The sequence below is a fragment of the Charadrius vociferus genome, unplaced genomic scaffold (assembly GCF_000708025.1).
Source record: "Charadrius vociferus isolate BGI_N301 unplaced genomic scaffold, ASM70802v2 scaffold514, whole genome shotgun sequence".
In the NCBI taxonomy this organism is placed as follows: domain Eukaryota; kingdom Metazoa; phylum Chordata; class Aves; order Charadriiformes; family Charadriidae; genus Charadrius; species Charadrius vociferus.
The window spans coordinates 2,196,072-2,210,963 of NW_009648118.1; the positions used below are offsets into that span (position 1 = coordinate 2,196,072).

The window sequence follows — 14,892 nt, forward strand, 5'->3', positions numbered from 1 at the left end:
CTTAATTTATTTTAAACCAAAGCACTAGAGTCTGTATAGAAGCAGTTTTGCTTAAGGTCAGTGACCACATGCGTGTTGGAGGTCCTGTTTCACCTTGCTTCCAGGCTTTGGGGGCAGCTGGAACTGCAGAAGGCGCTTGCTCTGCTCCTGTTAACAGTAGGGAAAGGGCTCCTCCTGTTTGGGCCTCTCTGGCTGGAGCTGGGAACGCTCAAGAGTACGAGTTACCAACTTCTGCTTTGCCTTTTAATCAGCTGTAAATATGGGGAAAACAACTTAGGCAGTGTTCTTAGCTGACCTGTGTTAATATGGATGTAAAGAGAATTACACAGCTTTCTGTCCTGTTTTCTGAATACTCGGCACATTCTGCCCAGAACTGTTCTGTATCTTGCATGTTTAAGTATCTTGGGCATGTGCGTATTAGCAGTACATTTCAGATTGGCGGTTCTGTATCGGGCAGTCCGTGTCAGGCTGGAATTGCCTCTCTTGCATATCCTGAGTGTGAGTAACATGTTGAACGGATGGTCTCCAGGATATTAAGACTTTCAAATTTAGTTAAGTGGTTTATATATCAAGAAGTGAAGTACTCTGACAAATGCGCTACTGGAATGGAATCAAATTAGGTGAAGTAGCAAATCAATTAATTTTTTTATTGGAGCACTTCAGTGTCTCTTGTGAGACACTCATTATTCTATGTCATGACAAACTGTCACATGTGTGCTTTCTATAACTAGATTCAATTAATTCTCAGCATAAGAAACACTTAATTCAGTATTTTTGCAAAGATCTTTTCATGTATCCTTGGAGGTGGTGCTTGTTTCATGGATAAATTATATTTGTCTTTGTACAACCACGTTGCTGTGCAGAGTATTCACTATCTTTAATACTTTGTAATGAAGACAGTGAAATTAGCATTGAATTTGATCCTATTGCTTTTTCTCTTTTTTGTTTTAACATCTTCAGTAACCACTTCTGCAGCTTGTGAGAAATTGGAGAGAGACAGGAACGAACTGCAGGTTGCTTATGAAGGGTTTTTGCAGAAGTTAAACCAGCAGCATCACAATGATTTAGCTGAGCTGGAGGAGAGGCTTAAACAGTTTTACACTGCAGAATGTGAGAAACTCCAAAGTATCTGCATTGAAGAAGCTGAAAAGTACAAAGCACAACTCCAGGAGCAGGTTTGTAACTTTTGAAGTAGGAGTGTTCTCTAGCAATTGCTTTCTGCTACAAATGAACCTTGAGAGACCCCTGGGGTTTGCTAATAATGGAGTCATTTTATCTAATGTGAAACTCCACTTTGCTGCAACTATAAAAATATTAATTACTACACTACGCTGTCCAGATCTTAAGCTTGTGTTTAAATGTGGTGGAGATTCCTTGCGTTCTGCAAACTTCAATGACTTCTAGAGCTCCCCTGGATATTTGAGGCAGCTTGAGTTTTAAGATTTATAGCAACACCCCTGGCCTGTGACCTTGCTTTGCAACAACTCCATGTGTGTGACAGACGCATACATCATCCTGGTGGTAGTCGTAAACTGTAAGGCATCGGTCTCATCTATTAAGTGTTGTATGTGGCTTGGCTTCTCCTGTGACCGCCTGTTAAGTGCTACTGAGACCATTTAAAATGTACTCAGTGTAATGTGTAAAGCCACTGGCACAATACTTTAAATGAGGGTTAAGTTGACATATATAAGGGGGGAAAAAAATCACGTTGTCATATTGCAGGTGGACAACTTAAATATCACACATGAAAACTTTAAGCTGGAACTTGAAAACAGCCACTCAGAAAAAGTAGAGGAGCTGAAAAAGGAGTATGAATCCTCTTTTTCAGGCAAGTATTTTGTATTCAAGTACATATGCTATAGTACTGCTAGTCACAAACAAAAATATTCAAATGTTTTCCTCAGTGTGTCCATTGCATTGTTCTTGGCGGTCAGCTATTTAGAAAAACATTGGCTGAATTCCTTCTTTTGGAACTGAGCAAGTCTCATTTTACATACATAAATAACCATCATCCCGTTGTACTTGAATGAAACTTTTAAAACAGTTCAAGAGTGAAGATGACATCTTCTTTCAGCAAGAGCTCTCTGAATTGCAGTCTGCCCTTAAAATCTCAAGTTAATGAGTAATTGCTTCCACCCCCCTAATAAGGAGCACCTCGGAATTGAAATTGCGGATAAGGAGGGTTGTGTGCTTCCCGGACTGACATGGGAATGTTGAGAAATATTATATGCTGCCTAAAGTACACTGGGGCAAAGGTGATTTTTCAGGGAGGCGGTGGTGAGTGTGCTCTGTTGTCGGTGGCATTGCATCTAATTGAAGTGATGATGATTTCCGTCCTCCCGTGAAATCCACTTGATAGCCAAGTTTCCAGTGATACTTTCACGTCATTAAAACTGATGACGCTTCCACTGCAAAAAGGAAACTCTTCAGTGTGGCATCTCCAAAGTATGAAAGGAAATGTTTTTTTCTAGAAGCTTTTGGAAGATACAATTTGAATTTTTTGCTGCGTTTTCCCATCAGAAACTCAGCTTTTTTCAGATATGGCTCTCGTGCTCAGTTCCATTTGTTGCATGTAGTTGAATGCTTTCAAAATTGACACGCTGTCAACTAATGAAATGGATATACGAGGGGGCAGTCAACAAATCTGAAGAAGCAATAAATCTGATGCTTTGTACATGCTCTGCATCAGTTGATGAGATGTTCTTTCCTTGTTGTCATTGACTTTGCATCTGTGCATATGGGTACTGGCTGGCTTTTCATGCTGCTGCGTTTCAGAAAGAGTGTTCATGTCTTAAAGTGGTATTAAAAAGTTGCAAAAATAATCTGTTGCAGAGCTCAAGAGTGCCCACGAATCTGAAAGGAAGTCGCTTGAAGATTCCTTTAAAGAGAAGCAAGAGTTGCTGGAGGTTTGTTAAGGGTTGGGGTGATTGGGTGATTGCAACAGTCTAAAACTTAAAAGGCAGTTTGGAGATGTGCCCTGAATGCTTGGCTTAACTATACCATGTCTTTTCATTTCAGAAAAAAATCGATGAATTAAAATGTGAAAACGATTCTCTGAGTGAGAAGTTGAAATTAGAAGAGCAAAAACAAATAGCCAAAGAAAAAGCCAATCTTGTAAGTCTTGATCTTCAAAAGTAATGCGGATGAGCAGTTCTTGTAAGCCTGGGTTTATTTTATTGCATAATATGAAAGGTTTGCAATCAAGCCAGATAGGGCTCCCATGCTGATTAATATTTTATGTAAATGGCTCACCTACCAGAAGTTTTTCTCAATCGCTACAATGTTGTGTATTAACCTTACCATTATAAATCTATAAAGCTGTTGAATATCTAAGTCAGTGGTGTAAGTTATGACCTAAGTTAAATTGAAAACCTATGTGTACGCAGAAGTTGTACTGTAGCTTTCTTCTAGACAATCGATAAATGTTCTGGCAGCGCTACGATCAGTGTGGGCTTAATCACTACTACAGAACCCCCTTCTTGTGTTGAGTCTCTAATGCATTTACAGAATCACAGAATGGTTAGGGTTGGAAGGGACCTCTGGAGATCATCTAGTCCAACCCCCCCGCCAGAGCAGGGTCACCTACAGCAGTTGCACAGGACAGCGTCCAGGCGGGTTTTGAATGTCTCCAGAGTGGGAGACTCCACCACCTCTCTGGGCAGCCTGTTCCAGTGCTCCACTACCCTCAAAGTAAAGAAGTTCCTTCTCATGTTAAGATGGAACTTCCTATGTTCAAGTTTATGCCCATTACCCCTCGTCCTATCACTGGGTGCCACTGAAAAAAGACTACTCCCATCCCCCTGGCATCCTCCCATTAAGTATTTGTATGTATTAATAAGATCCCCCCTCAATCTTCTTTTCTCTAGACTAAAGAGACCCAAGTCCCTCAGCCTTTCCTCATAAGAAAGGTGCTCCAGTCCCCTAATCATCTTTGTTGCCCTTTGCTGGACCCTCTCCAGCAGTTCCCTGTCTTTCTTGAACTGGGGAGCCCAGAACTGGACACAGTACTCCAGATGCGGTCTCACCAGGGCAGAGTAGAGGGGGAGGATGACCTCCCTCGACCTGCTGGCCACACTCTTCTTGATGCACCCCAGGATGCCATTCGCCTTCTTGGCCGCCAGGGCACATTGCTGGCTCATGGTCATCCTGTTGTCCACCAGGACTCCCAGGTCCCTCTCCACAGAGCTGCTCTCCAGGAGGTCAGCCCCCAACCTGTACTGGTGCATGGGGTTATTCCTCCCCAGGTGCAGTACCCTACACTTACCCTTGTTGAACTTCATAAGGTTTCTTTCTGCCCAACTCTCCAGCCTGGCGAGGTCACGCTGTAAGGCAGCACAGCCTTCTGGCGTGTCAGCCACTCCTCCCAGTTTTGTGTCATCAGCAAACTTGCTGATGGTACACTCTATCCCTTCATCCAGATCATTGATGAATATGTTGAACAAGACTGGGCCCAGTACTGACCCCTGAGGGACACCACTTGTTACTAACCTCCAACTAGACTCTGCGCCACTAACCACAACCCTCTGAGCTCTATCTGTAAGCCAGTTCTCAATCCACCTCACTGTCCATTCATCTAACCCACACTTCCTAAGCTTTCCTGTGAGGATGATGTGGGAGACAGTGTCAAAAGCCTTGCCAAAGTCAAGGTAGACAACATCCACTGCCCTCCCCTCATCCACCCATCAGTCACTTCATAATAGAAGGCTATCAGATTAGTCAGATATGACTTCCCCTTGGTGAATCCATGTTGACTACTTCTGATAATCTTCTTTTCATCCATTTATTCAACATTGATTCATACTTGCTGCTAATTTATCTTCAGATAAACTTGTATTTTGTCCTGCTTTTCCTCCCAGGGCTGCTGTTCTGTGTGATGGTTAGAAATGTCCTCTGAGAGGTTTTTCATGTACTGGGAGGGTTAGACACAAGCATGCTTATTTCTCTTCACCTGGAAATAACTGGAATACCAGTAGTATTGCTTATCCCACAAGGAGAAATTCCGTGCTTAAAAATCCACTGAGGATGCTTCTAGTAGAAGTTGCCCTAGTTTTCACTGGAATTTAATTTCTTTTTTTCTCTCTTACTGCTTATTCTTGTGGCAGGACGGAGCTGCCACAGGAAGAATCTGCAGCCGCAGTATGTTGCTGTGGTTGGGAGAGATGATACCAAAGAGAACACCTTGTACACTGCACTCGGGAGTTTGAACTGTATTCCATAGGCACACTCAGATCTTCTTTAATTTAAAGGAGCAATAGTCAAGTGCCTTTACATAGCTGCAAATGCACTTTGCATCCTGACGGCATAAGGCACATCATAACCTCGAGGCCTCTCTGATACTGATTTGACCCAGTATATTCTTCTGTACTAAACACAAATTCTGCACTAGCAGAATTCCCATTAGCCCTTGGAACACAGAGATGTATTTCCAACTCTCCAGTATTATTTAAACAGTGTCACTTGATACTCCCAGCTTTTTTGCCAAAACCTTACCACGGCCTTTCAGTCTCTTTATCTGGCTCTGTGTTCTACTATGCGTAGCTAATGTGGTGACTCAGATTTAACTTTTAAAAGACATTTTAAGACCATTGGGGAAGAGGAGGGGAAAAAAAAAATTAAATTTTGAACATGCTGTAAGCTGGACTCAGCTTTTCAGGATCACTTTTCTCGCTAGCTCCTCAATTCTGTGTAAAGCCACAAAAGGGAGGAATTCAGTCTGCTGCCTCCTCTGAGGCAGCACAGCACACCCTGCTCTCACATGAACTTCTGTTCAAACGTCAAAATGAAACAAGACTCGCTAATGGCACAGTCTGTACTAGCAGGCGGGAGAACGGAACGTGTAGGTGTGGAGGCCCTTGTTACCTGGGAGATGTACTGGCTCTGTCCGTGTGGGACCGCACCCCGCGGGACAGCAGGCATTGCCCGCCGAGCCCTGGGTTTCTGATGCGGCAGTGAAGCTGTTACTCAATGCGGTACACCAGTATTCTTACCCAAAAACAAGTCTGTTTTGTTTTTAAAGATAAACTTAGTTAAACAACACGCTTAATCATTGATTGACTTCTATTTGCGTTCCACTTGGGCTACCTGGAAACGAACTGAGACTTGCTTTATTTCTCCTGAATTTTGCCTGTGACTGCCTTTGAAATGCAGAGAATGTGTTTTACTCTGCAGCGTTTGAAGGGTTCCTCAATCTAGAAAAGACGTCCTTGAGGAAATCGGATCTGACCCTGCCCTGTCCCCCTCCTGCTCTCCCCTCCACCTCCTGGAAAACAACAAAAAAGAGGAAAAATAAAAAAGAAAGTCCTAACTTGCTGTATTGCAGATAAGTCATGGATGTAAAGCAGCGCAAGACTTCTCTGTGCAATTGCATTGCTAGGCTTTAAGAAGAATGTAAAACCAAAAACTTCCCATTTCTGCTTATGAACCAGCTACCTTCAGACTCCAAACAGGGAAAATCAGCTTCAGTCAAGTTCATGCCTTTAAATTTCTGGTGCTTTTTGAACTACTCCAGCATCTGAAAACTCTTCAAACGTTCACTCTAATTACCTCTTGGGATGGGTTATGAGTAATACCAAATAAATTTTGGAACTCCTAGCCTTAAAGGGAGCCTTGGGCACTCCCGCAGAACAAGTTTTGCTGTGACAGCTGTAGTGCCTGCCTTTGACTCACGCAGGGTTTTCATAGTTGTGCATAAAGTGTTTACTGAACAGCTTCTAAGGAAAACTGCAACTGTCCGCCTACACCAAAGGGCAAACAAAAGCAGAGGAGAAAGTGGTAGCAGATCTCTCTCTCTTTTTTTTTTTTTTTTTAAATTCTAAACTGTTTGACTTGATTTCACTAAGAACAAGTAACTGTTGTTACCATGTTTATTTTCTTGCTCTTTCTAAATAGCAGCGAAAATCTTAAATTGTTCCTGAAATTCAGGGTACTAAAGCAAACTCTGTGGAAATCTTTCAGAAAAACCCGCAGATTATGTATCTGGAACAGGAGCTGGAAAGTTTGAAAGCAGTGCTGGAGATCAAGAATGAGAAACTCCATCAGCAGGACGTGAAGCTCATGAAGATGGAAAAACTGGTGAGTTTTCCTTAGGGTCTGGCAGGTTTGGACCGTGTCTGAGTTACATTCTGATTATGAACTCGGGCTGCTCAGTCTTACGAGGGAGGATTAATATTTTTTTTGTTTGTTTAAAAGGAAACATGAAATGATGATGGGACATGCTCACATTGCGGGTACAGTTATATCTGCATTGGGCTGTAATGTAAAGAGGGGGAAGGAATCACGGATGTTGTAAATGAGCTTTTAACATCTTAAGACAACTACTGGTTTGCATAAACTATTGCTAAATTAATACAGGGTTATCTGTGAGCCTCCTCCACATTTCCTTTCCTCTTCCCTCTCTTCTCCCCCATCCCCCAAAGAAAAAATGCTGACCTGCTATGTCTGGTTGAGTGTTATGGAAGATGGACTGAACCATCAGGAAAATGCTAACATGGAAACGATCCTAATTAAACAAGAAGGGATCAAATATGAAATGGAATAATTGTTTTCATCTAGAGTTGACTAGCTTCGGTCAATCATTTTAGCTATTATCTTTTAAGCCACTTGTTAAGCTGTGTCGATTTGTTCCTGATCTGTGCATAATTCCACAGGAAAAGGCAACTTTGGGGGATAGAACTTGTAATTACGTAGCATGCTCCTATTTGTGGCAGGACGGGGTCCTTATCCTGGGTGGGGCCTTTGAACACTGTTGTAATACTCGCTTAAGCAAGACTTTAATGAGGAAGCATAGAAAGAGGTTTGGATACAAAGGGCTACATTCATGCCAGTTGTTCAGTGTTGTACAGCATCAGATGTTGCCCCGGTCTACAATTACTAGCAAATGACTAGTAAACCTTCATCTCTTCTGACAGACGTTGCCCACAGTATAGAAGTCCATGGACCATCCCACTGTTTAATCACTGTTTTTTCCTTAACTTTTGATAACATCCCACAGCAATGAAGCCGGCTCAGGAGAGCAGCAGGGAGAGCTGTTTACACAGGGGAGCTCTTGTGCTGGTCGCATTAGCATGTTATTTCCAGTCTTCTGTCCACAACAACTTCTTAAAACTGCTGCCCGTCACTGGCAGAAGTTACTGGAACATGCTGGTTAACTAGTTGATCCCTTCTCCAGTCCTCCTTTGTTGGCATCTAATCAGCTCAAGTGGCAAACCGCCAGCGTTACGCAAGGATAAGCTATGTAGGATGTGTTTGACTGTTACAGAATATTAAGCCACCACAGCAGGTCAGCCTCTCGTTCCTCTACATTTTTGCACTTTTCGTAACGAGGTCTGCAAACTCCAGATTATGAACATCTGTGATAGCTCAGGCATTATCTTGATGAGTGTGTGTATGGGTTTTATTTTAAACTCTGACCTTTCTTTCTAAGCTGGAGAACAACACGATCTTAATGGATAAATTAAAGAAGATTCAGCAAGAAAATGAAGAATTAAAAGCTCGGATGGACAAACACATGGAGCTTTCAAGGTGAAAAATATCTGTGGACTTTTAGATGTTCTTATGAACCAGGGGGAGGTGTTCCTGTGACAAGAAAGAAAATTCTGTGTAAATATTAGTGACTGGGATTTTTGTAGTACTCCACAGAAGAACATGCCACTTTCTTCCCCACTTGTCTCTCTACAAATGTGCATCCCTATGTAGAAGAACAAGCAGGAACAAACTGTAAGGGGGAAAAGGCTCAGTTCATTCTTCAGTGCTCCAAAACGGTATTTCAGGGCAGAAGCAGCAACTCAGAAATATCATCTTATTATAGACTGGCTCTTTAAGTATTACTGGCTTGTGAGCTAAACCTGGTTTTACTTACAACCACTTTAGTCGAGTGATTTGTCCCCAGTTTAGATCAGTGAAAAGACCGGTGTTTTATTTAGCAATAATAGTAATACTTAACAGGAACAAAATGGGCGTGAGGTTCTCCTGACTTCAACTGTTGCTTAAATGGATGGGCAAACTCTTCCAGCCTGAAGGAAACTAAAGAAATGCATCTTCTGTGTAGAGCTGAGCCTGTGACAAGACCCAAAGGTTCCAGCATGGCCATTTAAAAGCATCTGTCATTCTAAGTGGGACAAGTCTCACTTTTCAGATGCTTTTTCTCATCTCTAGGAATGTTTCTTATCAGGACTTTCTCCTGCTTTCTACAAGGTCCCAGTGTAAATACAGCAAAGATGAGAATGCTGATGACTCCTTTTAAGGAATTAATGTAGTTGTAAGCCAAGGAGGGGTTTATGTAATTTCAAACCTTTATTTAACAACTAAGTTCAGTGCTGTAGCCTCCAATTTGGGTTATGTGTTCTGATGTAAATGTTGTGCTTGCAGGCAACTGTCTACGGAGCAAGCTGTTTTACAGGAGTCGCTAGAGAAAGAATCAAAAGTAAACAAACGCCTGTCAATGGAAAATGAAGAACTTCTGTGGAAGTTGCACAATGGCGACCTGTGCAGCCCACGAAAACTGTCTCCCAGTTCTCCATCTGTGCCTCTTCAGTCCCCACGAAATTCTGGTAACTTCTCTAGTCCCACAGTATCACCGAGATGACATCTCTTGAGAGAAAGCGGGGATTGCATTTCATTTGTGATCTGCAGAACCGACCCTAACTTTTCATCACAGGAGCAAGAGCTATATTAGCTGACTATGATGACTAAACATAACTGGAAACTATTTGGTGCAAAAACGGCGATAAGAGACTGAGAATATGGGAGTAGGACACTCATGTTGCTCCTCCCAAAAAGACTTTGTTTATGACCTCTACGGACATTGCTGCACAAAGCACTTACAGAGCAAGGAAAGACTTGTTCATTGCCTTTTCACCCAACTATAAGAAAAAGCTCAGGGGCTTAGAGATAAAGATCACAACCTTTATAATATGTTCCTTATCACCGACACTTTTTTAAGGCCGTGTGTGTGCGTGTGTGCTGTGGATGGAATGGATGTAACACACTGTGCGTGTGTCTAAATGCTGCCTTCTTTGCTGTGTACGTAATAAAGGATAAAAGCTAAAGACTATACATTGACATGTATTTCCTTAATAATGGTGTCAGTATGCATGTGTTTAGCAAGAGTACCCTCCCCTGGGAAAGAGGAGAAACTGCCACTAGTACTACAGGTTAGTTTCCTTCTTTCTGCCTTCAGTTCAGTAACAAAACCGGCATGGAAAGCTTCGTCAACTGACTCATTAGTGTCTTGGCTGACCCGAATATGCAATTTTGAAGTAATTTTAAAAAACTGACTTGCAGCCATATTTTGCATGGATTCTTGGTTTAATATCCATGCACAACTCTGCCATTTATGAGGAGATGTTTTTTGCAGGATACAGTGGATTTTGGCTTTCAAGTCAAACAGGGTCATAGTCAGAACCATGGTAGCCCTCAAGGTTAGAAGTTATTAGTTGAGTTGCAGGTTTAGGAACCTAGACCTTGCCTGCTGGAAAGGAATACTTATTTCCCCTGAACAGCATATCTTGCTGAGGCCATCCACTGAGGATAAACTAGACGGAGTTGAAAGCCAAAGAGAAAAATGCAATAACTGTCATTAGGTGCATTCTTAACTCAGTTCTCAAGAAGAATTTTAAGTAATTTGTGAATTCCGCTGTATCTGGGGACACACTTTGCCTTTTTAAGCATCAGCATTTGTATTAACACTCTTCAGCGTTGGCTAAATTCACCTGAGGAAGAGGGGGAAGGTTGTAGTTGTGTATTTATCTTGCCATACCTTCCCTCTTAGACTGCAGAATATCTGTGTTTTGCTGGTTCATTTGGCAAAAGAGCCGGTAAAAGATTCTGTAAAAGAAAAGCTGTCCTGGCTGCTGGAACTGGAGGCTGAGGGTGTCAGTGTTTCTGGAAATGGCATATGCTGTGCTTCAACAAGGTAACTGCGTAGCTTTGCTGCACCCTTGGTAAGACCTGTTTAAGATCCTTTATGCTCTACCTGCTAAACACAGGTTCAACTTCAAATTCGTATTACAAAACACTACCTGTGCTTACGATAGCTTGGGGTTTTACAGCACCACTCCCAGGACTGTTGTTATAGTACTGTTTAGCCAATGCTGTTAGCCAGCTGTACAGGTAACTGTTGGGGTAAATTGTATCTGCTGAGTCTCCCAGTCTTTTCCAGTAGCTTGGGGACAGGAATTGCAGGGGTGGAAAGCATTTACGGAATACAACTGGAGAACCATGTCAAACCATTTTACCCAAGACTTGAAAAATCTTGGCTAGTAATGAGGAACACAGACCTATAAACCAGACCGTTAACAGTGCTCATACAGCAAGTAAACTTGTAATATACTTAAACTTGTGATTGACTATTCCATCATTAAATTAATTTTCCATAATATACAAATTAAGGGTGCAATTTCTGTGGAACATTATGCTCTCTTTTAATCCTCTTTAGGGCACTGTACATACCACTTGTTAGTGGTGTCAGTACTTAAAATGTTTTCTAGGGGTTATCAAAATTGACTATGAAAATCCTTTGCGGGCTAAAGCTTGGCTTAAAGTATACCTTGGAACATTTTTATTTTCTATGGTCAAAGACATTTGATCACATGTATTTGAGCTGAATGCTTAAAAAAATAAATTGTTTTTGTACTGATTGAAGGGGTTTTCTCCTGCTTGTATTTAGTCAAGTGATCTTTAAGGAGGAACATTCCTCCGAATACTTAAAATCTCCTGGTACCTGCTCAGAACGGCAATAGTGAAGCTTCACTGCACAAATTATTAATGTTCAGCTAACCCTTAGAAAATTTTAACTCTACCCTTGCTACTCTTGAGTAGGCAGAAGTTACACAGCTGGCTTGTGATTATTAGTGATTCAGTTTGAGTTGGCTTTTTTAAAAAAAACAAACAAAAAAACCCAAAAGGAGAATGTAGATAACATTACAGAACTAAGCAATAATAAAATACTTGAATACAGTTGGCTTAATAGAGGGACCCAATGTGCGTATGTCTGCTGAAGGCATCCGACAGGACTCACCTTACTAAAGTGCTCACCTTATTAAGGAACTTCTTTTGTATAAGAAAAGCCACATAGTTTAATAAGCTAACAGCTCGTGTCAGAAGAACAGTTGTCTAGCCACTGGTAAGAACTTTCTTATCTTAGTTGCAATGTTAGTGCCTCAAAAGATGCAAGAAGAGTGCAACAAAAGTTTGAAGATCAAATATAGTGTACCCCTGTGTGTAACAGAGAAGGGGAAAGCTTTTCCAGGCTATCAGTACAGAAAAGTAAGTATGGTATAGTAAATAATACAAAGACTGTTAATTTGCCCTCCACAATACAGGGCACTGCTCACCTCTAAACTTTTTGCAAATAGAATCTTTAATGCTGTTATGAATAAATGAAGAATCCTTGTATATAGAAATCAGACGACAGAAATGCCTGTTTAGTGTTTGTCCTGTTGGTCTGAAAGGATTAAATAATTCTGTTCATCTGTAAGCACAGTTTCAATATTTTTCACCATTTCAGTATTAATATTTTAAGCTTCAATTTAAATACCATGTGTTAGCAAAGGCTTTGCTTGACCAGTAACTTCTACATACTTTTTGTAATCTCTTTAGCATAACGTTTCCTTCAGGAGAAGCTAGCAACCTGCTCACCATAAATATATGCCAAAGGTCTACTGGTAAGTCAAGCATTAAACAAATGGTTGGCTTCAGATACTCAACCTTAACTAGCAGTTCCAACTCTAATGATAAGTTTCAGAGGAAGTTACAGTGACATTTATATCTGTACCAAATTGTTTGCTGCCATTCAGACTATTTGTAACATGGTTCACTTCCCTTCAATACTTTTCTCTAAAGGTCTTTGTATGAGTTGCACTGTATTTGCTGTAAAAATTGAGGTGAATCATTTCCTTATGGTAACTGAAGACTTGGAAGTTTCTCATTGCAAACACCAAAGACGCTTGCATGTAAACTGGTGTTGTGCAATTCATGCTGGAAATTCCTTCTAGACAGTAACTAACCACTGATCTTTAAAACTGTAGTTGCCTGACAGCCAGGAACTCATTTTGGGTTGAGCTGGAGTTAAAAAGGTCATCCGAAAGTTGGAATAATCATTGAACCCTGAAGAGACAAATACCTTCTGTCCATTGCTGCTGCCTTGCCTTAGCAGAGCTGTGACTGAGGTATGGAAACAGAAATAACAACACTGGCAGGTTTAGGCATGTGACTTTGAGAAGTCACTTAAATTTCATTTCCTGAGCTTCATTCTCTTACACATTTCCACATAAATGAACAGTGACACAGGGTAATTGCATCAATGTGAAAAGAATCGGGCCTGCCCAGGAGGCTTTTGGTAAAGTAAGAACTATGTAAAAGAGATAGTAAAATAATTCTCATAGTTTACAATGATGAGAATTATTTGGATGTTTGGGGGAGGGGGAACAACCACCAAAAATTCTTCCTTAAAGGCACTGCTTCTGTAGCTATAATCAGCCTTAACTGCATATGATTGGTACATATAACCATTAAAGCTGAGGGAGACTGCTCGAGCAGTGATGCAGCAATGGATTTATATTGTCTCTTCTTCTGCCAAACTGTCACCAAGGCAGTGATGCTACCACATGAACTGCTGCACTGTTAAGAACAAGTCTGAACAGGTGACGCTATCTCCCATTTGCGAGGTATTCTAAAGGAAATCAATGTCAAATTAAAGGCTCAAAAGCACTTTGAAATTTAAGAAGTCGGCACAGCTCCTGTAGTTCAAAGGGAAATAGATACATTGTTCTGATAAATGAAAAGGCTAAAAAAACAATGAACACATTGCACAGCATCATCCAGAAGCTGAGTGATTGTTAAAGATGCTTTGGTCAGATTGAAGTATTGCCTAAAAAAAAGGTACACAGACTTTTAGGTATTATATAGAATTGTGTAACACCTATTTAGTCATTTGGGTAACAGTATAACATTTGTGATACCTTTTAATAGCAATGAGAAAGATGATTAACAATGGACTGCCTCTTATGCCTTCAAAGTTGATCCTATAGCTTGCTTTGGGTTTTTGTTGGTTTTTCGTTTGGGTTGGTTGTGGGGGTTTTTTGGTAGCTACCTTGTTTCCAGAGGCCAACAATATTCTGGGCATCTGGGGAGCATTCTCCATAAAAACAATTTAATGACACACGCACAGAGCCATTTCAGACTTTACCATGGATATTTATCATATTGTTTCCATTGGTTTAGGTTCCTGCATGCTGAAGAAAAAAACCTTTCAGCAAGCTTGTTTAATGTTTTCATTAGCTACACTAATGATCAGGTTAATACCATCATTGAGAAGCTGTCGATTCTACTGGATACCACTACTCAAAACAGTGCTGTATGCATCTGCTCAAAGGGCTGAATTATCTGGAGCACAGGGCTTACTTCAAGCCTTCACCAGGAGAAAGATTTAGGAATTCTAGTCAAATGCAGGCTGAAATGAATCCTGCATCACACATTTGAAATGTGCAAGCAAGGGACCCGTTCCCAGTTTGGTTCCTTGCATGCTCAGAACAAGCTGTTTTTCACTCGCCTTGTAAATAAAGTGGCTTGCATTAAGACCATTTTTGTCACGCAATTACACTATGGAGTATATTTGTATTGGAAGTTTGGGCTTACCTGGATTCTGTGCTTGAGGCTAGGAAGTAAAAGCATTGCCAAAGTGTCCAACAACATTGTTACTAAGTTCTTACCTTTTCCCTGGAAAGTTGCTTTCCTGGTATTGGTAACTAAACCCAGGGTGACAGAAGCAGTGGCTTATTTATCCAGATAGCATTCTGTGTAAATGAAACTTCTTTCCTTTTCTCCTAAGTAAATTAATACAATCAAGTTGATCTGTTATTAACCTGAGAAGAGATCCTGCTGTATAATCAAACA

General features: G+C 41.0%; 1 protein-coding gene across 5 annotated transcripts in view; it reads left to right on the forward strand.

The window, feature by feature from the left end:
- The window catches only part of MTUS1 (microtubule associated tumor suppressor 1), a 92,530-nt gene extending 82,479 nt beyond the window's left edge, over positions 1-10,051 (forward strand). For all 5 annotated transcript variants that reach the window (XM_009883911.1, XM_009883914.1, XM_009883913.1 and 2 more), the window contains 7 exons: positions 961-1,175; positions 1,723-1,828; positions 2,833-2,906; positions 3,019-3,114; positions 6,955-7,071; positions 8,423-8,520; positions 9,367-10,051. In XM_009883911.1, the coding sequence (XP_009882213.1) occupies positions 961-1,175; positions 1,723-1,828; positions 2,833-2,906; positions 3,019-3,114; positions 6,955-7,071; positions 8,423-8,520; positions 9,367-9,583 (923 nt within the window). In that variant the 3' untranslated portion in view covers positions 9,584-10,051. The remainder of the gene's footprint in view (positions 1-960; positions 1,176-1,722; positions 1,829-2,832; positions 2,907-3,018; positions 3,115-6,954; positions 7,072-8,422; positions 8,521-9,366) is intronic.
- Positions 10,052-14,892: the final 4,841 nt, after the last annotated feature.